The sequence below is a fragment of the Thermobia domestica genome, chromosome 18 (assembly GCF_964235325.1).
Source record: "Thermobia domestica chromosome 18, izTheDome1.hap1.1, whole genome shotgun sequence".
NCBI lineage: Eukaryota > Metazoa > Arthropoda > Insecta > Zygentoma > Lepismatidae > Thermobia > Thermobia domestica.
Genome location: NC_137471.1, coordinates 37600080 through 37625949, shown reverse-complemented (window position 1 = coordinate 37625949; position 25870 = coordinate 37600080). Strand labels below are relative to the sequence as shown.

General features: G+C 35.5%; 1 protein-coding gene across 1 annotated transcript in view; it reads right to left on the bottom strand.

Annotated features, from left to right (window-relative positions):
- Positions 1-11297: 11297 nt before the first annotated feature.
- Positions 11298-25870, bottom strand: part of ana3 (rotatin homolog anastral spindle 3) — a 105561-nt gene continuing 90988 nt past the window's right edge. Inside the window, exons 21-24 of the mRNA XM_081745941.1 lie at positions 24467-24678; positions 20914-21054; positions 14329-14458; positions 11298-11807 (exon numbers count right to left, since the gene is read on the bottom strand). Of these exons, the coding sequence (XP_081602067.1) occupies positions 11539-11807; positions 14329-14458; positions 20914-21054; positions 24467-24678 (752 nt within the window). The 3' untranslated portion in view covers positions 11298-11538. The remainder of the gene's footprint in view (positions 11808-14328; positions 14459-20913; positions 21055-24466; positions 24679-25870) is intronic.

Sequence of the window (25870 nt, the reverse complement as noted above, 5' to 3'; positions counted from 1 at the left end):
TGTCAAACGTAAGTTTCTTCTAACCCCTTTCCCAGAATTACAAAAAAATATAAAACGTTGGAATTAATTTTCCTCTACTTTCATTTCGCCTCTTACGCTTTGGTTCATTATTTTCTGTTGATTTCTGTTTACTTTTTGTTTTCTATTCTTTTGCGATTTCCCTTTTTAGTTTTGAGACAACAAACTTCAGCCTGCACTGTTTATGCCACTTCGCTGCATTGTCAATTAGTGTTTTTACTAATTCTTCTTTTCCAGTGACAAGTTTCACAGATTCCTTCTAAGTTATCGAAATCTTTATAGATCCTCAGGAATTCTGAACACGAATCGCATAGAAAAAGACTTAATAAACATATTATTTCAAGTACTGCAAGGAATGATATTTTTCAACTTAAAAGGCACAATACACTTTTAATGTGTTCACGGTTACATTATAATAACCAATATTATGAAAAAAATGTTCATGTTTACATAGAATTGCTGCAATGAAAACTCTCATAACAATACTAAGTAATGATTAAATGCAGTTATTATTAAGTAATTATGACAAGAATAATAACTAGATAATTTAATGATAAAAAATTTCTGCCAGACACCGCTAAATTTCACAAAGTTGACCGATTACGCAGATTTCCTATTTGCATTGAGTTTGTTTTCAAGACTTATGTTTCGACTATTTCTCATTGCATTTTAACGTATTATACATCAAACTAAAGCTCTTTGTATGCTCTTTCAAACGTTATAGGGTGCATGCTTTCATAAAATGGACCATTTTGGAGAAAAACTCATTCATATGTAAATATGTTTCATAAAATCTTAAATATTTCTATTTTTCTCGTTTTTATCATATTGCCTTGACTTTATTACTGTTATAATCGATTAAATTCGGGCTTAACTTATAATTTAGAAAAAGAATCATCAAAATCGGGCCATTGGTTACCGAGATAATGATCTTTTAAGAGAACATTACATAAAATCCAATATGGCGGCATATTTCAAAATGGCGGCCAGAAAATGTTGGCACCCGACCCTAAAACGAATTGAATACCGAAGTTCTTTCAGTCTGCCAAGTTTCATACTTGTGTCCGGTCTGTCACGATCCTAGCCTTAACAGACCAGACTATAATGCATGTAGCGTCTTTTCATCTCAATGCACGGTAACAGTATTTATTTTTTCAATTTCACCCCTAAAAAATTCTTGCAAGTTGCAACTTCTGACACAAATGTTGACGATAAAGGCGAATAGATAATCTATTTATAAGCAAGGCATCTGCATCTTGATTCAATGCTTCTGCAACAGCAGTTAAAATATGAACCACATCTCTGTCACTAACTTTGCATTTATCCAAAACTGCAACAAGTTTCGATCTCTCTTTTTCCGGTAGGACAATGTCAGCTCCAATCATGCATCTAGGTCGTCCTTCTTTCCTTTGACTAAGAAGGAAATTTTATCTTCCTCATTGTTAATGAGATCCAAAGCAGAAGAATGAGTAATGTCGAAGAGGTCATTCATTTTTTCCAGAAAATCTTCCTTTTTCTTTTTGTAATTCAGTTCGCCGAACAGGAGATCATCACTAAAGATGCACTATGACGTAAACTTTACTTTTCAAAAGTCAAATAGAGTTTGATTACTCAATGAATCAGATCTTACTAAATAGATTAAATTCAGTCAGAGATCTTGGAGTTATATTTGATACGAAACTGACATTTAATAACCATATAGAGAACATAGTTAACGAATCTTTCAAGATGTTAGGGTTCATAATTAGAATTGGAAAGGAATTTAACAATAGTACTACACTAACAAAAATGTATTATGCCTATGTGCGATCAAAACTGGAATATGCTGCTGTGATTTGGAACCCATCACAACAGCAATACAGACACCAACTGGAAAAGGTCCAATCTAAATTTATCAAATACTTGACGTACAAGACAACTGGAATCTATCCATATTATGAAAATTATCTAACATTAATAGACAACTTCTGTATCCCTACACTTGAACAAAGGCGAAATGTGACAGATTTGATTTTTCTCCATAAAATAGTACAAAACGAATTTAATTGTACAGATCTCATATCAACATTAAATTTTCATGTCCCAACACTTAAAACTCGTGCTAATAACTCTGGTCTGTTTTATTGCAAAAAAGCAAGGACCAACGTATTATTGAAATCACCAATTTGGAGAATGTGTTCTACTTATAACAAAATATGTATCAAACACAAAGAAATTGACATCTGCAATATGAACTCTATGTTTAAGAAAACTATTGTAAATGTATTATGTAATACACCAACACTATAATTGGGCTTATGCCTGTTGTGTTGATGGCAAATAAATAAATTTTCTAAGGTTGTAAAATAACACCCTAAGCGCTTGCACATTTGATGGTAACTTGGAACCAATAATTTGGCAATTGTCATCTCTAAAAGATAACCATTGATCTAAGATATTCGCTTTTACTTCACTGGCCTTCAACTAAAAACAGAACTGGGAGGAACTAAGCAGAAACAAGCGCATATGATTAAATAAACTTTATGCCAGAAAACATATTAAATATGACATGTATCCAATAAAATTAATTTATTACCGTAGCACATCTTAACTTACCAATTTTTTTTTTTTTTTTTTTGGAAAATCACAGGAAATATTGAAAATGTCGCTTGTAAGTGCTTGTAATTATATCTTTATAGGTGCTGCCATCTATTGAATAATTCAAAAGCTCCCAAGAAATGAACAAAAACTTTAGGCTCTTTGCGGCACCATTTATCCTCATTCGATTGGAATGAAATTTTGCACAGGATAGTATTTTAACAAGTGACACCAAATGAAGGGGTGTCCCGAAAAAAATTACAATGTTGTAAAATAAGGCCCACCCTAATATATATATATATATATATATATATATATATATACTATACAAAAATCAATTTTAGACCTTAATGGCGTATATCTAACTGTTCCCATACTATTGACACATATACTGAAGTCACTTTCATTATACACGCGCGGCGCGCCCACATGAATAACTCCAGACTGTTATGAAGTAAAGACACTCAAGAGCAATCCTTTACTAACCCATAATTATTGTGTCTAGAGAATGATTTGTCACAAGTGTGTTTTTTTTTTAAGAAAGAAAAAAAAAAACGTACGAATGATGGCGAGAATTTATTGCTGAAACGTCTATGATTGGATTGTTACTCGGGTGTTGAACTTACATTTAACGTATTATTTCTTGAAGCGATTCACTTACAAACTCACGTGGTCTGGAAATTTTCGCACCGTATTTGAGTGCTTGGATAAGAGATGGTACAAACAAAGAAATCTCTACAAAAATTTATATGAAATAAAAGGAATCAAGTTATTTTTCCTTTATACCACACTTTATTGGTATTATTTCAGAGAAAAAGGGAAACATAAGGTAATTGCATACGTATTTTCAAAAATATTAGGTACTTCTCATATTCATTACAAAGTGGCAAAAATGTATTCACGTCACTGTATATACAGTGTTACGAGATTTGATTATCCCATTGTCTGGACAATTTGCTTGCTCGCCATTTTACATACATGCTTCGCTAAGGTCGACCTATAAGTCAAGGTTAGTTAAGATGCGATGAGTTTTATCCGTCATGTACGACAGATTTTATCTTTTGTGGTTCATTATTATTATTATTTTTATTTACCCTACGAGGAAATTGTATCCGACTTATATTTTCCATGATAGTCTGTAAATAATGACTGTTAGTTTTCCATTTCTTTCTTAGCTGACTTTACATAAATGATGAATATAGCAATGAAATAATTTTGGTATATATATTTTTAATAACGAAAAATAAGATAAGGGTCCAAAATGTATTCCACTCGCCATGCCGTAGAAATAATTGCAATGCGCATTCTCTTACCTTTGGGCTGGCACTACTGCTTCGTAACAACATAATACATTCTGAGAAGAATGATGTAAACATTGAACTTGTTTTGGCATTGAATATCATTATGTAACAGCTAGCTGAAGCTTCAAAATGAATTGTGTAGCCCTGACCGAACAAGAAATAGAATCTGAACTTCTTGCATGTGATTCTTCAGCTAATGAGGATTATATTGAGAATTTAGAAGAATAAATTGATTACCAAAGTGATGAAAATGAAATTCTCACGACCAAACACCCATCACAACAAAAATGCACTATAACTAATTTGCGTCTCACTCTGTATCGCATTTTACTCTTGACCTTTTATCACCTGCTGCATTGATATTCCGTTCATGTTTTCTGTCTTAGTTTCACTGTTTTCCAACCGACATTTCCATTTTGCTGAACACATAGTTTCTTGATACATTGCTAATAAAACTCCAACTGACCAAATCAGTATATATATTTTAAGATTATATATTGGTATTACAGTTTTGGTCAGGTAACATAGCCTTCCTCAGACACATTATAAAAAGAGGGGTTAAGTATAGGTTCGAGACTAGCAGAAATTGTAATGAACAGATGGGAACAGAAAGTAAAAGAAGAAGAATGACAAAAGCTTATAATGTTTTGTAGATATGTAGATGATTGCATTGGAATATTGAAAGGAAGAATGACAAAAGCTTATAATGTTTTGTAGATATGTAGATGATTGCCTTGGAATATGGAAAGGAACTAAGAGACAGTTGGAGAAATTTGTTAAAATAATTGAGGACGAAGAAAAAGGGATTGGGCTAGAAATGGGAATAGAAGAAGAGAGGAAAATCAATTTTATGGACATGATTATAGAGAAAATAGGAGGAAAATTCGAAACGAGATGGTGCAGGAAAGAAGTAAACAGGGGAACTAAGAATTTTATACAGAACATGAAAAAGAGAATAGAAATGATAGATAGCAACGAAGAAAAAAAGACAGAAGATAGAAAAACTGTGCAAGTTATTAAAGGGAAACGGATAGAGAAGAGAAGATTTAGAAGAAAGGAAAAGAGTGAAAAACAGAGAAAGAAGGAAAAGGATGGTTTGGTATTGAAAGTTTAGGAGAGAAAACGGAGATCCTGAAGAACCTGTTGAGGAAGGAAGGGATTAAAACCTACACGAAAGGAGGAAAGAGAATAATAGACTTAGTGAGAGAGAAAATAAAGAAGAAAGAAAATGAGATAAGATCAGAAGAGGAAGGAGTAGTGTACCAAGAAGTACATAGGGGAAACAGGAAAGAGATTAGAACAAAGGATAAAACAACATAAGGAGGATGTCAGACTAAAAAGAGAGAACAACGTAATATATAAATACATTAAAGAAACGGGACATGAGATAGATTGGGAAGGAATAAAAGGATTACAAAGGGAGAAAAGGAGTGTGATGAGAAAGTGGAAAGAAACCCAGTGGATTAAGATATATGGGAAGAACAAGTTGATGAATTGGTCTAGTGGACTTGTAATGCATGAATTATGGAAAAAGACTATAGACAAAATAGAAAGAAAGGATCAACACAAGCTGTTGGAGAACGGCAGATGGGCAATAGCGAATAGAAAATGTAAGCGACAAACACCTAATTAAGATTTTCATAATAGGTACGCAAAAAAAGAAAGTGACCACACTAATTAAAAATTTACTTTTTAGAGGATAATGTGTCTGAGGAAGACTATGTTACATAGCCGAAACTGTAACACAAATACATAATCTTAAAATATATATATTGCTTTGGTCAGTTGGAGTTTTATTAGTAATCTTGAATTTTCCAAAGCTGTGATGAATAATTTACTTCTTAATACAGAACCACTATTTAAAATATACATACTCCAATTTGAGATGCATTTAAAGCAATAAAGCTTGTTTAAGGCAGCGCTCTACCAAATCAGTACTGAAACTTTCGTTTCGATTGTAAGTTGTAAATATTTTGAAAAACAAATAATGCTGACCATATAAGACAGGGATGGTCATTTTTTTTTTTTTTTTTTTTTTTTTTTTTTTTTTTTAATGAAGGGCTACTTTCAGAAATCACTGGGGGCCTTATGCAGAGTCGTTCTGAAGCGAGATTAGTGCCATACTAAAGAGTTCGACTAACATTTGTTTCCTGCAGCAGTCGGGCATTTAGTATGACGTTAATCATACGTCAAAACGACTCTGCATTAAGGGCCTGGCGGAGGTGTTTATTAAGCCCTTCTCCAATGGACCTGAACCGAAGCCTCAACCCCAGGTTACAATTTGACAGTGTTGCTTAACTCAAACTTCCTGCAATCTCTTTTATCCTGATGTGATGTAGGGATCTCAGACGTTGGTGCCACAAAAGTTCCCCCCTCCCCTAAAAAAAAGAGAAATAGAGAAAAAATAGGAGTGCTGGGCCAGGGAGTGGATTCTTCGCCGCAATAATGCACAGGAAAGCTCCGTATTTTCAATAGTGGATAATGAACTACTTGCAGAAGATCCCCGTTCCTTTAAATAAAAAAAATATAGAATGGACTATTCAGAATTCCATACGCTACTGGAAATAGTATCTCCGAAAATTCGGAAGCAAGATACGAACATGAGGGAGTCTCAACCAGCTGAAAAAAGGTTTGTAGATTCTTGCATCCGCCAGACTGTAGAACTGAAAATCAAAGGACTTGGCCAAATATGTAAATGAGGGCTGTTATCAGGCGCGGAAAGCTAAAATAAAGGAGGAAGAGCAATTTTCTAGTATAGATAATAAGGGTATGCGCTCAGCTCACTACCCTCAAAAGATACCCACATACCCCATAAAGTAAATCTATACCGCGCCGGGGGCCTTCTCATGCACTACACCCGGACTTTTTGTATTGCGCCATCATTCTAGAACTCTTCCCTAAAATTGCACGAAGGCCACACAACACTGATGATAATTCTCTCTCATTGTTTCTTTTTTTTTAACGTTACACTATCTTTTGGTATACAAATTACACAATATACTTAAATCACCTATTTTTAATCTTTTAAAATATTTAATTACATTTCTTCACACCTGTAGTGTTCAGGCGGATACTACTTACTTCACTGCATACCTTCTCTAAGGCCTCTATTCTTGCAGTATTTTTTTTTTAAAATAATACAAATAGTGCTTCACGTTATACAAAAAAATCATATTTTTCGTATGACTCTATTAATACCATTAATGCTTCTCTTGTCCAGGTAGCCATGTTTTGAAATGACAGCGAGAAATAAAGTTGAATGTCGTAAGGCGCTATTATTTTCAGATTGGTAGTGGTATGCAAGTTCAGGAGAAAATAGAAACAGCTTCTACTTCTTCCAAGTCAGGATCCAAATAAGGACAGCAGAAAATTTCAACCTGGAATAAAGGCAAGTCATTTCTCACACGATTATTAAGTGAGCTCATGAGTTTTAGATCGTGAATCGAATCCTTACTTCAGTCCTGTCTGAGACAGGCTTTGGCATACTAAAGCAGGATGTCTATCGGTCACGAAATTTAGCTTTTGAGTCACGATTTTTTTTTTTTTTTTTTTTTTTTTTTTATCTGTACAGATATTAAGTACAGACTGTAAAATTTTGTTCTATAAAACATCAAAATTCACCACCAAAAATGTTTATGGTCAGCTTTAGACGCTACCAAACAAGCAAAGCACGCTTCTGTCGCATGCATGAAAATTCGGCTTAATTCGCTCTTGAGAATGTTAGGAAATTTTATGGTTTGGTAAAGATAAGGTCACGAAATTTCATTTTGGAGTTTTAGTAGACACCCTGTAAAGGGAATCATAGAATGATAAAAATAACTATGTAAGAAATATGACTCACAAGGGAACATCTGATATTGATAGTGGCATTTCGCAAACAGCTTACAATCGATAGACAGAAAGATGAAGTTAAAAAGAGGATTTTTTTTTTTTTTTTGTGCTGACGACAGAAGATAGAGAGGAAAGAAGGATAAATAATCACGTCAAAAGAGCACTGCAAAATATACATTTACGCAGGAATATTTTCAAAATGGTTGAAGTGATCAAAAGGAAACTTGTACAACAGTATAATAAGCATACACTGTACCCCCAAACGTGCTCAACGTCGCCGTATATAACGCAATGTTGCCAACTAAACACACAGGAAAGTCGTTAAATTGCACGAGGTGCGAATTATATAACGTACAGAGAACCTATTTTCAATTACAAACTAATGTGTGAAATCCGATGCACAATGTTGCTAACTTTGAAAGATATATGAATTACAAAGGTACTAAATCTCCGGTTTATAAAAATAAGTACAGTGCACTATTTGGACTCATTGAAACCAAAATACATACGCAAGAATATACTCACTGATAGGTGAACCAAGATAACGGACAAAGACAATGTCGAAACAGTGCAGCCAAAGTAGGAAATCAGAATAGTATCAAAACACAACACACAATAGAAATGATCTATTCCTGCCCTTGGATTGCCAAGTGTTAATTTCTTTATATATGCAGAAAAGTGCAATGGATTTAAGCTTACAAAAAAGTACACTTTTCTATTACCATTATTCATATTTTCAATGTGATACGTCTGCTTAACTGCACACAGATAGTTGAGCCATGGAAGGAGCCTTAGCAATGAAAGTAATTTCTTCACCAACGGGCTTGAGTCTATCCCTGTTCATGTTTTGTCAGTCAATATCAAGAAGCAGAGTTCACATACACATGCAGTTGAAAATTAATTCGGCGACTGATTGTATCAGCAGTGAGAGAATTTTTGAAACTTCATTATCATTATTTGAACCCAGGACTTATTTCACAATCTTTTTACAAACAGGCATTAAGAACGTTTGAGTTATTGTTATGGTTCCTTAACCTTAACGGCAAATGCAGTTACTTTATAACTAACTTCCTGTACTTTTCTTGAAACTAATAGTCTAACACTCATGGACGTTCGTGGTGTCCGATTTTCGTTTTTGTCCCTGCAGCTAACGAAAATACTGTATAGGGAGTAATATACTTTATAAGCATAAGTAATAATAGTAAAAGCTCGACAATTATTTTCTTACAATACAGAAGAACACAGAGAGCTTGAAGAGATCGATCATTTCAAGTATCTGAGAAATATTTTGACGACAGATGCTAATTGCACCAGAGATCAGGTCAAAAATAGACATAGCCAAAGAAGCATTCAAGAAAAGATCACTTTTAACTAAGCAGGCTTAATATTGGACTAAGGAAGAAATTGGTCAAGTGCTATATATGGAGTATTGAACTTTATGGTTCAGAGACTTGAATATTACGGAAGTTAGAGAAAAAATATTTAGAGAACATCGAAATGTGGCGTTGGAGAAAGATGAAGAAGATAAAATGGACAGAGAGAGCTACAAACGAAGGTGTTTTAAAACGAATAGGAGAGAAGAGGACGCATTTAGCCAGCATTCTTGGTAGGAAGACCAATTGGATTGGACACATCTTGCGGAAAAAAACTGTCTTCTTCAATACCATTTAGGAGGAAAGATAGATGGAAGGAAAATGAGGAGTAGGAAGAAGGACACAACTTATCGATGATTTAAAAAATAGGAAAAAATATTGGGAGTTAAAAGAGGAAGCTAAAGGTCGAAAAATGTGGAAGACCCAACCTGATATTTTAAAAAAACTCATTAGTCCCAGGAAATGCCAAGAGGCAGACTATTTAATAATAATAATATTGGGTTAAAGTTCGCATTTGACTTTGCACCAATTGTGGAACACTGGTCTTCGCAGACGACGGAATCGAACTCAAACTAAAATCCATGCCGGACATAGCTCTTTACGGATTCTAATGCCACGAGTTTGAGTTGGTTAGGCTGTTACGTTAGCTTCCTTTCAATTTTTTAATCCAATGTAGACTAAATAAGGAGAGTAAAGAGGATCATGCCATGGATAGCCACAACTACCTGTGAAAATGTTAACACATTGATTCCACTAAAAACTTGGTCGAAATAATCGCTCAAGCTGTCTATTGCAAACTACAGAATTTGAAAATTCGCTTTTGTTCAAGAATTATCGCGTCCTGTGGAGTAACGGACATATTCATACTACAATCTTATCTGAACCCTAAAAAAAGAAGTAATTCTATTGCTACGGTAGGTCATTGTTCTGCGATAGCTTTTGTAGAATTGATTTGATTTTAATGAAGCTTGGTGTGTGCTTTGTTTGACAATTGGTCTGGAGCTGGCGTCAGTTTAAAGTAAAGGGGTAAATGTACCTTACCTTAAAAGGAAAAGATCCACAATAAATTTCGTTAAAAAAAAAGTACTTGATTTTCATGAAAGTGTGTGTTTTCTTTGTGAGTAAATAATTAACCTCTGTTGGTTGAGATTGGCAGGGAAAAAATTCATTAAAAAAAAAAAAAAAAAAAAAAAAAAAAAAAAAAAAAAAAAAAAAAAAAAACGGGTAATGATAAGTGTCCACCCTTGGATAAATTTCTACTTATGCTTTTTGCACTAATTTAAGGACGTACAATACAATTATTGTTACACGTATCCGATCATGGAGTCAAGACAATGGCAATTCCTGAGAATAAATGGCAAACACTTCAGTGCGTCACACTAAGGGATGTCGCTACCTATGTGGTTGTTTTCTATAACAGTCCTTGATTAGGATTACGAATTAGATTTCTACGATTTTGGGATCTATGGTCGTAGTAGCCCGTCTCACATATGAGGGATGACATCCTTCGGCGATCACACTCTCCGAGGAAAAGGAAGGAAGGAAGTGACCTGGAACTATTACGGTATGTTAGGTATCATCTCGGCATTTGCCTGGTGTGAATGAGGAAAACCCAAGAATCCTCACTCAGGATGCCTGGCCTGAAAAAAACTGTTAAACCAGGGTGTCTATCGGTCACGAAAGTCACGAAAAAGTCACGAAATCAGAAAACGGTCATGAAAGTCACGAAAAAGTCACGAAATTTAGCTTTTGGGTCACGATTTTTTAAAACTGTACAAATGTAAGTACAGATTGGAAAATTTTGTTCTATAAAACGTCAAAATTCACCACCAAAAATGTCTATGGTCGGGTTTAGACGCTACCAAATCGCAAGCAAAGTACGTTTCTATCGCATGGATGAAAATTCGGCCTAATTCGTACCCAAATTCGCTCTTCAAAATGTTAGAAAATTTTATGATTTGGTAAAGAAAAAGTCACGAAATTTCATTTTGAAATTTTAGTAGACACCCTGGTTAAACCTTTTCTACCGAATGGTCGACATGTTGACATTACCGGGAATCGAAGGGCGATAACAGTTCTTGAATAATTGCTTAAAACTAGTGTCGAGTTTAGGGTAATTGCTGAGTAAACTAAAAACCTGTTAAATGTACAGCGAGCGGAACAACTAACTTCATTGAAGCAAACGACTTTTAAAAATATAGAATCTTAGTTTATATTTATTTAGAGTCATTACCTGACATATTTTAATTACAAGAAATAATACAAAACGTTCAATATGAACACTTAACAATAAATACAACCAACATTTGTACACAGGAATGCTTCTTTGTGAACACAAATTCATTTCTTGACAATAAATAGTAATATATATTACAAACTAAAAATTATCCTGAAATCACAGTTAAAACAGTCTTTCATTACAAAATTAAGAAACAACGTTAAATAGGAAGTTGAGGTTTCGATTTGTCCCCTGTTCCTAATATACTACAAACGTAACTCAATACATGTAGTTTTGTCTCTTCAACTTCGGACATTATAATCAAATGGTTCAAGCAGTCTTGAAGTTTCGTGTCGAGACCAAATGACTTCACTGTAAATTTTGCTTTTTGATTGTTCGCTATCAACGACCAAATCGCTGTTGTTACAATTATTTTATCGTCAATTGTTCCATCCTCCAATGTCTGGCCTATTAAGTTCATAAATGGAGCTGAAAAATACAATGAGAACCAATAAATGAAAGGCTATATAAATGTTTAAAAGATCAGACATACCAATTGATACTTCATTTAGTTGAGCAAAGTTATGTAAGATGTCTAGTTTTCGAGAAAAAGGATTCTTATACGAACTTAACAATTGACACTATATGATAATCACGCCATCTGTTGAAATGAAATCGATACTATTCTCGTCAAGCTTTTCTTTATGGCTACCCAGATATAGCATACAATTATGAGTAACTCGAACTTTTGTATTTAAAAACTATAATAGTGTCCAGTGGCGTATGCAGGATTTCATCAAGGAGGTATTCAACCAATCTTAACGTCCTTTCAGGATACCGTGTGATTTTCGTATATATATACCGGGTGTATCAAAAGTCCGAGGTCATAGGCCAACTCTACTATGAGAACAGATGTGGAAAGGAAAAAGAAAAGTTGTTGAAAATTTGTGGTCTTTCAATCTAAAATGGTGGAATCTCTCCCATCAAGTCTGCCGTTTGTTCTCCAAATTGGTAAGGCGTCATATGAAAAAAAAATACCTTGGCGTAACAGCTCTTTTGTGGGCGTAAGCCGCTCCAACGCCATCTGTTAGCGACTGGCTGAACTACGTCCAATCTAGCAACGAACACGTGGTCAACGCGCTGCGTCGTTCTGTCTATAACAGGCGTATTCAGGAGCTTCCTGGACCTGGTGGTCGTCACGTCTTTCATTCACCTCACTCTCCAGTTTGGCTCACGACGCTGGAAGGACGCCGAAAATCGGGAAGGACTAACCGGGAATCGAACTCGGGACCACGCGGATGTAAGTCCCCTTAAGGCGCCAGATGTTAAATGAAACAGCAACGTTGTCACTTCTGCAAGCTGTCCTCTTGGACCCACGTCATACCAAGACAATGTTTGGAAAACGGATACGAGATATTCTTTCACATAACAATATGCGCGTTCCCCGTGTCCTTATGATCCGTTCGAACAGCTTGCTCAGCTGGAAGCGTTTTATTATTATAACGCACCTTACCAGTGTGGACTCGGAATGACTGGTGGACTGAAAGGATTCCCCCATTTTAGATTGAAGACCATCTAACCCTAAAAGCTTTCCATTGTCCCGTTTTTTAGTATATCTTAAAACGTAAATGTTCCTATTTTTTCATATCTTGCGCAAGGAAATGGATCAAAACCTCTGAAACACCCCCTTCTATAAGTCACTGATATTGTCCAAAGGTGACAAACACACATCAATGAATAGATCTCATTAAGCTGAACAAAATTACATGTCTGAGAGTGAATTCTCATGCGTAGTTTTCGAGAAAATACACAAAAAACTACTTTTTTTGTAAACACGAAAATTGATGCTATACAAGAATCACGACACTTGCTAAGTGAAAATAATCTTTATAAAAGAATGACTCCATTGATTCAGTCATCAACAGATTTCCGAAAGTATTAAGCGTAGATCCTTAAAATTTTGTATAAATATGCTTGCAGCCTACGCTGTAAATCAGACGGGTTTTTGCAATATGAGAGCCCCAAGAAGGATAAGGGGCTTGAATGTTTTTTTTTTTTTTTTTCGTTCTCCAGACCTCCAAAAATTTTATATAAATGTTTTTCTTGCTCCTTAGGAAATGAGATGAAATGAATCTTTAAGTTTTATGTCCCACAGTTATGTCAGCTAGGCTAAAGAAGACGCTGATGATGAGAAATGAATGAAATGGTGGAATGAAGAAAGTGGGAGAACCCCGAGAAAACCCACGCACACGGTGTTTGCCCACCACACAGCTCACTTGGCGCGATCTGGGATCGAACCCAGGACCTCATGCACTTTAGGCTGTAGATGCGATGGGGTTTTACGAAATGGAGCTCTAGGAAGCGAAAGGCTTGAATGATTTTTTTCTGCCGTCCTCCGTATCTCCGAAGCTATTAGGTGAAAACCCTCGAAGTTCTGTATAAATCTTTTCTTTGCACCCTACGCTGTATTTAAGACGAGGTTTTGAGAAGTGCTATCCTTAAAAACAGACCTTTTTTTCATTAACAAAAAATGTCTGAAAGTTTTGAGCGTGGAACCATGAAACTCGCGACACACATAAGACAGTAGGCATCTTAACATGTTCGCCAGGTAACTGTGCATCCACAATTTGACCTCTTTGAAACGCACAAAGAGCTCTAATTCTATATCACAACTGTCTGCCGCTTCGATACACGCCTCTGTTCTACCCTGCCTGACATACAACACATGATCACTGAACACATATCGTCAGGTGCTACACAACTTGTGTGTTGTAAACTACAAGTGTCCATTATTTTGATATATGTAAACTGTACGGCTTTCTAACTAGATTTAACCGAAACAGCGACATCTGTTGTCGGGTCCTGAACTAAGCTAATCAAGCTTACCTTGTTTCAATCAACTTAGTCTTAAAACTTATGAATTTCACTGTATATATAGTAAAGTGACTTTACTGGACACTCGTTTATTTTGTCACTAAATCAAGGCAGACAGAAAGAAAAGAATATTTACCTGACGATAAAAGTCTTGCTCGATTCACTGTATTAAAGGCTATATTCCTGAGAACAGACAATGCTAATGTTTTTGATGGTGCTTTCGAGGAAGCAGCTATAGCAATTACACATTCAAGAGTATCACGCACCTGAAATGATAAAGACATTAAGTTGTTTTATTATGCAATTTACGAATTTTATATGTATTACAAAATACACTATAAAAATATGCTATTGTTTAGGAAATCCCTGCAGCAGTGGTTATCATACACTTGTTCATGTCGGGAACTCTAAAATTTCTTCGTTACACTCTACAATTCTTTCTCAGAAGTTTTATTAATAAGAAAATAATAGTGAATAATGCGATAAATTTGGAAAATAGTCTGTTTAACACTTATAAAAAACTATTCGAAAAGTTACCAGCTGATTTCATTATGTAGTACATAAAGGAAAGAAATCAATAAATTATAAAAAATAAATCTATGTAAAAAAAAAATACAAGATGATGTTTCATCTATAGATTTCAATAACAGAGAAAACAAAGTCATTTATGAGGAAAATCAACGATTGAATTTTTAAAGAGGGAAGTAAGCGGAAAAGGGCAGTTCTAGGCCACTTTTTCGGACGAATTCTGCCACTTTCACCATTTTTTAAAGTTAGGTGACCTATGACGTCAGAACACATAAGGAATTAGGTACCCGTAGTCTATACGCCGGTTCATAGAAAAGGTCGGTTCTACGTGCAAAATTTCCCATGCTCCTGATTGGTTGACGATAGACGGGGAGTGGATGGAAGTGTGAAGGAGGTTCCAATAACGCTTACAAGAATCATTTCCTTCGCAAGACAGTATTGATTGCAAAGGTAAGGTCCTAGATAAGATCTGGAGTACGAATTTTCCAACGTTCGCTGATTGATTGGACCGGTTCGTAGTCGTCAGAAACAGACAGTGCATGATACTTACCGTAGGTCTCGAAGTAATCTTCATTAGCATCCAGCACCCTTTGCCAATATTCCTGTAGCTGCGCAACGTCCTGGTGATAAAATTCGGAAGCCTTGGACGCAAAGAAGATTGTGAATGCGCGCGCAGGCCTGCCTCATTTTCTGAGATGGTTGTCCAGGAAATGGAATAGATGGTAATCTGATGGGGCTAGGTGCGGCGAGTATGATGGATGGCAGTTTCTCCCACTCAAGATTCTGAATATCATCCTTGGTCGTCCTGTACATTCATGGTCTCGCATTGTCGTGGAGCACATCCTTCCGATTCACCAATGCTGGCTCCGACTGCAATGCATGTTGCATCAGTTGCAACTGCTGCGAGTACAGATCTGTAGTGATGGTGTGGGCTGGTGATAGGAGCTCGTAATGCACCACTTGGCGACTAATCACCAGACACAGAGGTGGTCGTAAGGTATTAGGCACAGGATCACGTTGTGATAACGCATGTCTGGTTTGGTTTGTCATATTGGATCCATTTTCATCACTCGTGAGCACTCGACCAAATACGGGTGTGTTATGGTGCCGCGACAGCACTGTAACAATCAAGCTGTCCCTCATTGTTCGTAGTGGCTTCCAACAGTGTGTAGGCTACGTACTTGCTCAACTTGTACACCTTTCGTGTGCAGTGCAGGTGAAGTCTGACGGTTTACTCGGAAACCTAAAAGCAATGGGCAAGTTCACCACATGTTTGAGTGCTGTCCTCCTCTATGGCTGCGTTTAGGCCCTAATCATCAAATAAACACATCAGGGCTCCCTCTGCACATCCAACATATGCCGTCGCCCACTGTAAGGTTTATCATAAAGGGTCAGATCTCCCGACCTCAATTGCTGGAACCAATTCCTGGCGATGCGTTCGTTCACGGCATCCTTCCCAAATGCGTGACGCGTTCGACTTGATGCAGCTCCTGACAGATGCACTTTACAGGAAACAACCGTGGGTGAGTTCCTTCAACACCACCCACAATAAACGAGCTGTGCATCACACTAACCCGTCATGCTTTTCCGGGCGTCACTTTTGTTTCCTCTCTGTGAGCGCTTTATTAAATGGAACATCAAAAGCGGCAAGAACATTTTTGGTTATCTTGTACTTCAAGAGTGAACTATATCTTCAATATATACGCTCAGGATGCAAAACAATAAAATAGTTTTACTACACTATACCCTCTGTGTGTGAGTAAATGTAATTGCTTTAATATTTCGGCTGAAAATCTCAAATCTTAGTCACGACGATAAGATGAGGTTGTTTTGAAGCTTTTGCAAAGTGAACAATGAAGATTTTTTAGATTACAGCAATCTTACTCGGCAGTTTGAAAATGTTCATGATAGTAGGTTACTGCTTACAAATACCGTATAAAGTCTTGATTTCAGGGATGCAAACTACTTTTGAGGTCAAAATTACTGACTTTAAATCTGAAAATACTGACTAAATACTGAAAACACTAACTAACTATATATATTTACTAACTATATATATTTACTAACTATATATAATTTAATATACTTATTATCATATTATATTGCAAGATTTGTTAATAACTGAATTAACATATGCTTACACCTGTTCAGTGGAGAGTTATATATATATTATGTTAAATTGGCCATTCTACTCTCCACTGAACAGCTGTAAGCATATGTTAATTCAGTTATTACCAAATCTTGCAATATAATATGATAAGTATATTAAATTCAAGAGATGAAAAAATATCACGATTTTCTTTGTAAAACTAAGCAAAACCAAGCAACAGTTTTACCAAAACCAATTGAATTGTAGTAAACTCATTTTAATAAGATGAAAAATAATTACAGCTGCTCAGGCCAATTTCCCTTGCCTCCGTTTACTCATACAAACTTAAGAACTTTCTTATGATGATCACTGTTTTTTTTTTTTTTTTGGTTGAAAAATATAGTAATTAATGAAGACTCGTTTTTCTACACTTTTCTGAATTTTATTAGCCTTTAATTTCTTTTCATCAGCTTCTTTCTTCATCTTTGTGGGACTGTTACGCATTACTTGTGCTACATCGGCTCCAACAAGATCCGTGTTCTTAATGGCCTCTCTCAACCGTTCATTTTCTTCCTTCTGTAACCTATCAGATGTTCTTCATCCCTTAGACGTTTTAAAGTACGTTCTTTTCCTTCAGTTGTTCCTTTCTCAATTAAGTTTTTTTTTTTTCAATTCTTCTTCAGCTGCCCGTTATTTTTGTTTTTATATTCTCTTTCTTCTTCAATTTCCTCTGGTGCTCACAGAACTCTCTATAACTCTTGTAAGCAGTATGTGCCAGATCTGACAGCTCTTTAGATACATATACAAGATGTGCCTTCCCATAGTATATATATATCTCATGCAGAGCTCTCTTAATGTGGAAATGAGCATTGAAAACCCTCTTTCCTTCAGCTGAGCCATGTGAAAGTGAGAGGGCTGATTTCACTATTTTTAACACCGTTGGAAATTTATGCTGTCCTAACATGTTAGTCTTTTGGAAAAATTGGTTCCAGTACACATCTGTTCTTTTTCCACTAGTTGTTATCTCATCGTCTTCTAACCTTAATAGTCTCCACTCATCCACAAGTGTATCTTCTCTGCCCGATGGCAGAACTTCTTTTATCTTTCTGCGATGAGCTTTTGTAAGTCAAAAATTTTCTGCAGAAACTCTGCAGAAGAAACACTTGTGATGGTTAAAAATACGCTATACAAGACGTAAAAAAAAAAAAAAAAACAGTTAAAAACTATATTTATGCGAATCGTCCGTGCATTTAAGACATCTACACATAGAAGGCATGTTTTTATACTTTTCTGTTGGCTATCTTTTTTTTTTTTTTTTCCTGACAATTTTTCTGCACAGGCGCGGCAAATTTTCTGCGATTACATCGCAGATCGCGGCATGTTCTGCTATGGTGCTTCTCTGTAAGGAATAGGCAAAGCTTCAACATACACAAAACATTTAAATTGCTTTTAAAATTTGAAAATTTTTGTTTAACTTCCCAAAGAGCCTAAAATACTGACTTTACTGACCAATTGCATCCCTGTGATTTACTGTCCAAGCTATTTTCATACTTGTGTAAAAAATTTAGGCAAATGATTTTTCATCAAATAAGCAATGTGCTTTTTCTTTTACTACAGACTCTCGAGATACAATAATTGATTTTTACACGGAGTCGAGTTTCATGACTTACGATAGCCTTTCTTTCGGGACTCGATAATTATGGTGTCATTAAATAAACTTTTATGGCTTATTCATAGCCTTCCTTTCAGGACTTTGCAATTGTGGCATCATAAAACACGTAACAGATTTCTGTCTATAAGAAAGCATTTCATAGTTAATTTATTTAATGACATTCATATTCCAACGAAATACTTGGGTATATAATATTATTAACTACAAAATAATCACTACATACGTATGTACGAAATATTAAATGAGTAATAACACATTTTTATTGTATTAGGTATGACTAGTATTTGTAATCGACTAAAAAATTATTTTTACATTTAACGTTTGCAAATTTTTGCAAAAAATAACCGTTTCGAATCTACACTGGGTCCGCCTTTGGGTTCTGAAGGAATATGGAAGAAAAAAGGAACTAGTATCAACATCAAAATTAAAAGGAAAACCTGCTCGTCCCACGTATAGGTAATTTTACTGAAAAACGTTTTGACAAAGACTTTGTTTCAATATTTTCCTCTGGTGTTGCCTATTTTCAGAGCTACCAGTGGTTCTGCGTTTTGGAAATGCAAGAGATGTGTTACCAAAGAGGTTGTGGGTCATTTTTTCCCTTTATTTTTTTAAAAAATTATTGTACTTTTCTTAGTTTTTTCTTCCTTCCTTATTCCCCTTATGTTTGCTTCAATTTACCGAAAGCTTTTAACAGTTAACGTTACTATATTCAAAAAGGCGTCAAGATAAGGAAGAACGGTTTTTATAGTAAAGGGACTTCTTACTATACCCATACCCCTCATGGTTTTCCTAATACAACTAGTTGCGTCTCTTGAGGGAAATGACCTTGGTAAAAATTTAAATATTATTCCTACAAGCTAAGGGGGAAAAAGTAACTAATGTGCTACGAGGTAGGATAAGAAATAAGGTTACAAGACCGATATACGGGAATTATAGTGGAATGAGGAATGTGCGGTAATTTTAATACATGGAGTTGGCAACTGTGTAGTTTCAGAATCTGCCATAAACACAAATGGGACTCGTCTGGAAAACTGCTCTCCCGAAGAAGTCCGCTGTTATAGAACTGGTAGGATCTTAAAAACCTTAGTGGGTGGTAATCGGAACTGTCCGAATAATCATATTCTCTTACTAGTGACATTGTAACTTAACTTATGTTCAACGACGTTGCCATAGCTTTGGTCCCCATTACACTGTGATTAATGGCTTACACATGTGGGTTCTTTCTTTCTATATAGAGAAGGGGGGAAATAAACAAACACTGACCAATTTGCCTGCATATATAGATCATTCCTTCTCAATGGAAAAAGAAATATTCTGTTGAAAGCAGGTTGAAAGTGTCAAATAACAAAGCAACATCAAGCACTCGGAGTTTCTAGACTACTTTTTTCTTCGCCAAAACATTTGAGACATTCCATTCCATATTCATATGACGGAGAAGATCAGCTTTTGCTCACCCCCTATTTTTGCTGAGAGCTGCCGTCCAGTTCGAATTTTGTTCCTCTCCAAAGGAAGGAGGAAGATTCTTCCACTCAAAGTGTCAAATAACAAAACAACACAAACCATTCGGAGTTTCTACGCTACTTTTTTTTTCTTTTTCGCCAAAACCTTTCTCAAATGAAGGAGAAGAATACTCACTCCTCTGGTCGAGAAATTGTCAGCTAGCTTGAATTCCTTGGCAACATCGGATTTCGGAGAAAATATCGGTTTCAGTCCATGTAGTAGGAGGAGAAGGTTAATAGGTCAATTTTCTATACCTCCCCCCAAGGTTTTTAAGAAGTTTCTAAAAGTTTATTCGATTTCTGTGGGCGAAACATGTAACCGCGGTTGAAATTCATCCGGCAGCTAGTAGAGATTTACGGAGAAACTGTAATGCCTGGTCAGCATGTCGCAGAATGGTGTCGAAAGTTTGCGGCGACGAGGAGCGTAGTGGCCGACCCAGCACGTCATCAACGAATCTGAACACAGCTGAGATATCACTGAACACCCTCCCTACAGTTCAGATCTCGCTCCAAACGACTTTCACCTGTTCCCGCACTTGAAAGAACATCTAGGAGGCCGTCGCTTCGCTTCAGACGAGGAGGTGAAAACACTTTATGACAACGTGGCTGAACACGCAGGGACAGGATTTTTACCAAGAGGAAATCTTCAAACTGATCCCAGGATGCAAGAAGTGTTAGATAGGAGATTATGTCGAAAAATACTCAAATGTATGTACTATCTATTGGCTGTATTGGTTGTATCAAATAATATATATACGTTTCACTGCACGCTTCGTAACCTTACATTCTGATCACCCCTCGTACTTCTTGTGTACAGCTTTCTCTAAATGCATGAAGCTTTCATCTTGTACGAATAAAATGTATATTTTTACCGAGGTAATTTTCCTCAAGAGCCGCTACTAACATAAACACGTTTTATATTATATATCTTACCTTCCCAACTGATACTTGGCCTTCAGGATGATATGTAAACTCGACAAGAAGTTCCAAAAATAGTACTTCTATTGTTTCCCAGTGTTTCTGTTTCTTTGTACTGGAGGGATGTATTTTCTCCAAAGCTAGTAATAAATTTCCCTGGAAAGGCAGAATAAAAAGTATTATAAGATATTAAGTAACAACACTTTATACAAAACCAATGTGTACAAAGTACGTTGATCTGGATTCATATGAATTTGAAATCCGATTTCCCAGCTTCTTGAAGAGGTGCTTTACAACCTGAGCTAATAGTGTTAAAAACAAATTTAGTGAAAAAAAAAGTGAACCATTAATATGTTTTTTTGGTTACAACGACTTGTCCTAAGGGACAATGAATATAGAAGGTAATGAAACCTTTTAATTGAAAAAAAAAAAAAAAAAATCAAGTCTAATGTGAAGTTAAAACTGATGAAATTGGGCAATATAATGGGATTCAGGCTGACGGAGAGAGAAAAAGAGAAAACGAGACGTCAAGAGTGATTTTGAGAAAGAAAGAAACCACGGACTTTGGGTGAGAGGTTTCCACATTTACCTATAAGTTTAACTACCTCCTCTAGTATTAAAAAAAAAAAAAAAAAAAAAAAAAAAAAAAAAAAAATCAACTAAAAAAAAATTTGAGCCATCGTAGTTGGTTTCCTAGCGAAAATCATATTAGTAACTTGTAACGTAAATATTGTGCAAATAATTGCATTATGTACATGGTGTAAATAAAATTGTAACTAAGAATATTGAGGTAAATGAGGGTTCTTTTATTAATAAAGAAAAAATTAAAACCTGCCTCTCATGCTCTAATACAACAGCGTGAAATACGGTTTCTAAAATAATCTGCCAAATCTAACTCTAGATATTTAATTTACCATTTTTATTAATCAATAGGAACATAATCAGCTATATCACTGTGTATTCCGAACGGTGATTATATTTAGGAAGAAAAATTAAAATTTTACTTTCAGACATCCCTGGTGATCTTAATCAGGAAATTCAATATTTAATGAAAATTGGACTTTTTTTTAACCGAAATGGTACAAGCAAGTACAACGAGAGGTCACCTGTCTCCACCATCAACGAACAACATATGTTGGGGCTAACAAATAGATTGGTGTCCCTCTGGTTCCGTACATCTCGGTTAAGATTAGGAAGATATTAAAGAAACATAATATCAAGGTTTCAGAAGTTCCATCTTTAAATCCACAGAAAAATATATAACAAATTTTAAAGCATATTTCACTGACCCTCAACAATGCAGTGGTATTTATGGTGCTAAGTGTTTGTAACAAAACATACATAGGTCAAACGAAGAGGAATATCCATACGGCGAAGCATATTCTTACATCAAAGTCAAATAATTCATAGCAATTGTCCGGATTGGCAGAACACCTCAAAGGGAACAACCACAATATAGCTAATTCACGTTTGATAGAAAGAGAAAACAAAAACAATGATAGACCGTAGAATTGAAGAAGCATACTATACTCATAAAGGGAGACCTGAACTTAATTCGGACAGAGGAGATACAAATGCAATTTTGAATTATCCTTATATCACGTATTTCCGCCGGTTGGAAGGAAACATAAAAATGAAACAGTGATCAGTGAGTGGCTTTTGTTTAAGAAGAAGCCATCGTATGTTCATATGTTTAATTCGTTTTAACCTTTTTTATCCATCCATATTTCTTTTCCATGTTTTAAATTCACTTCGAAGTCTTTTAAGCTAACGATGGAAACCGGGTTTTCCGAAAGCACTATTTAAATTGGAATACTTTGGTCTGCGGTGCGTAGTAGCTTTCAACTTATTTTTCTTTCTATAATTAGCTATCTTCATTTGTTAATAACTTCTAAAGCTCATTCATCAACACATTATTTTGTAGGAGTAAATTTTAGAATTAAACACTTTCCTGTAAGTAAACACTATTCTAAAAGCTACACACGGTAACATTGGTAAAAATTCAAATTTTACCCGTACAAGCTGAGGAAGAAAGTTTATCTAATGCACTAATTTTTGTATATACCCTCTGTAACTGAACGAAGCTTTCTTCTCTTATTTTTTGTCGCATTGGTTTAAGTACAGAAATGGGTATCGCCAAATTAAAATATTTGGTTGCAAATAGAGACCCGGCAAATATTAATCGGGTGTTCTAAAAATAGCGCCAACGGACCACACAGTACTATTCTACAAGTTAAAATAAAAGTGAGAAATATATACATAATTGTATACCTTTTGGGTCCTCGTCTGCAGACGTGAATTGCAATATGTGACAACGTCGCAGTTAAAAAACAACAGAGAAGATATACCACTCCATCAAATAGTTACATCGATTCTTTTTCAGATGCCAGTTAAAGTCGATAGCCGTTAACACTCACCATTTATTAGCATAATAATAATCGATGTAACTGTTTGATAGATTTGAGGCGCAATGCTAATGGTTACAAGTTAATCTGCAACGTTGCCACATAGTGAAATTTTGATTCCCTACAACAGCTGAAGGAGGCCTCTAAGGGTATATCATTATATAGTATTTTCTTTTTATTTTGCCCTGAATAATAGTGCTCTGTTGTTCGTAGACGCCATTTTTGGAACATATGCATGCATGTTTATGTGTATGAATCCCTCCCCTTAATGAGTTTCTGGCTACGCCACTAAACAAATGTGATGTAGAACTAGTTTTGTAGAATTGTACTAACCACTGAAAAGCACTTTACGATTGTTGTTATAATCCTTAACTTATAAGTTTACATGCTTTATAACTTATTGCTTAATTACTTTAAATTCTAACCCTACCCTGGTGAGTTAAAAATTGTCCATACTTTTATTAAGGATTTTTATGAATGTTTATGAATGGGAAGTAGAAAACGACCCATAATTTTAAAGAAGTTTTCGTGGTGGACATATAGTACTCTCCCTTGGTGTAACGTGTTACCGTAATGTACATGAAGTTATTTCCAGTTAAAGTTGAAGATTCTGACATTAGGCGTCGCTACATTACAGCTGATCTAAAGAGATGTACAAAACAAAAAAAGAATGAGCCAAAAGACGGGCAAGAGAATAACAGGTAAATAGACGGCCAAATTATACATAAAGGAAGTTGGGGCGCGAAACGTCGTACATCTAAACGGAAAAAAGACCTGCTGATTTCAGAGTGATTATATTAAAAGTGGAAACCCTAAGTACACCAAAGACATACGAGTAATACCGCAAAACAAGAGAGTTAGAAAATGTCTACCTTCGTACAAACTATAAACTAAGACAACTGAAGGCACAAAATAAAGAATATTACACTTTCTGGGACAGAAAATAATTGTTTATGTGGTGGACATTTTTAAACTCTCCCTCGGTATGCGGTACGGTGTACGTAAGGTTAAGCAACCGCAATATACTATAAAGCTGAATTGAACTGCCTAATAATTAAGAACAATTTACAATATCCTCACTTCAACTTCGCTGCAGTATACTTAGATATCTATGTAATGGTTTCATTACTTCTTTAACAAGACACAGAAAACGGTAAGCTTACCTTAGCCATGATGCTCCTACATTCTGGAACATGGCAAGCGTTTCTCAGGAGATGAATACAAAGTACAATCTTCTCAGATGAATAAGTCTTAGAAACAAGATTAAGCTCTTTTAAAATTAAGTTGATGATGCAATGCAGCAACGATTGTGATGTTGGCGATTTCCTGAGACTTACACCAGGAAGAGTTGTAGTAAGAACCAAGGATGCTGAAGCTGCAACCAATGAAGAAACGTATTAATATTATATATACAAGACCGGATCCAGGATTTTCTGAGGGGGGTGCACCAATAAACCAATAACTATCAGTACATTTGAATCAAATTTAATTTTTTTTTTTTTTAAATGCCTTTAGGCATCTGTGACGTGTATGAGGAACTGACTTAAACTATTGTGTTTAGCAAAACCGCTTTCTTTTAAGCCCGAAATGGAAACATGAAATAAAATTTTAGGAAAGTATTGCTATTTCCACTGATAGTTTCTCACTTTAGATAGTGTATATTCAGAACGAGGGGGGGGATGCACGTGCTCCGGTGCACCCCCTAAATCCGGCCCTGTATATATATATATATATATATATATATATATATATATATATAATTCTCGTTATTAATGGAGAAAACTAATTAAAGAAAAATTTACAACCATCGATACACGCACTATATAAGGTTACAAAATATCAGGTAATATTTTTAGTGTTCCTCAAAGTTATTCTCAATGATTACCTCCTGTTTCGCATAATGCGTTATAAGTATCGCAGCGTTGCCAAGTTTACCCATTCCTATTCAGCAGAAGTGTCCTAGCGGCTAAATGTCGACGAGTAATTCAGCTCGACTACCTTCTGTTTCGCAGAATCGAATGAAGATTTTGATGGCACCTCAATATTAGAAATTTTTGTTAAAAAAAAAAAAAAAAAAAAAAAAAAAAAAAAAAAAAAAAAAAAAAAAAAAACGAAGTACGGCTCGCAAGAGAGTCTTGTCGCACAAGTCCAATTGTAATACATTGTAACGAGAAGAACATATACACACGTAAATGAATGAAAAAAAAAATGCATTACACAATGTCATAAACTTTAATATAGGTGCGACTCTAAATATGGCCTTGTGTTTATTGGGTTATAATTTCAACATTGAGGTTCTATTCAGTTCGTCAACATAGGTGTCCAGGTGTCTAGGAAAACCTGTGCCTGTGAGATGTCGGGTGCATCGTCTTATACATATAGAAATGCATCAGGAATGTCTTCAAGAGGAACACGAGGAAGTACAGCTGCTCTCCTAACCCATTTCCTCACGCCACTATCGGCCTTGTAGAGTGAAGCCAACCCAATATATTGTACCTTTCTCAACACAAATTGGGTAAAATGAAACAACACAAAGGCGTACTGTCGCTTGCTGGAATGTTCCTCTT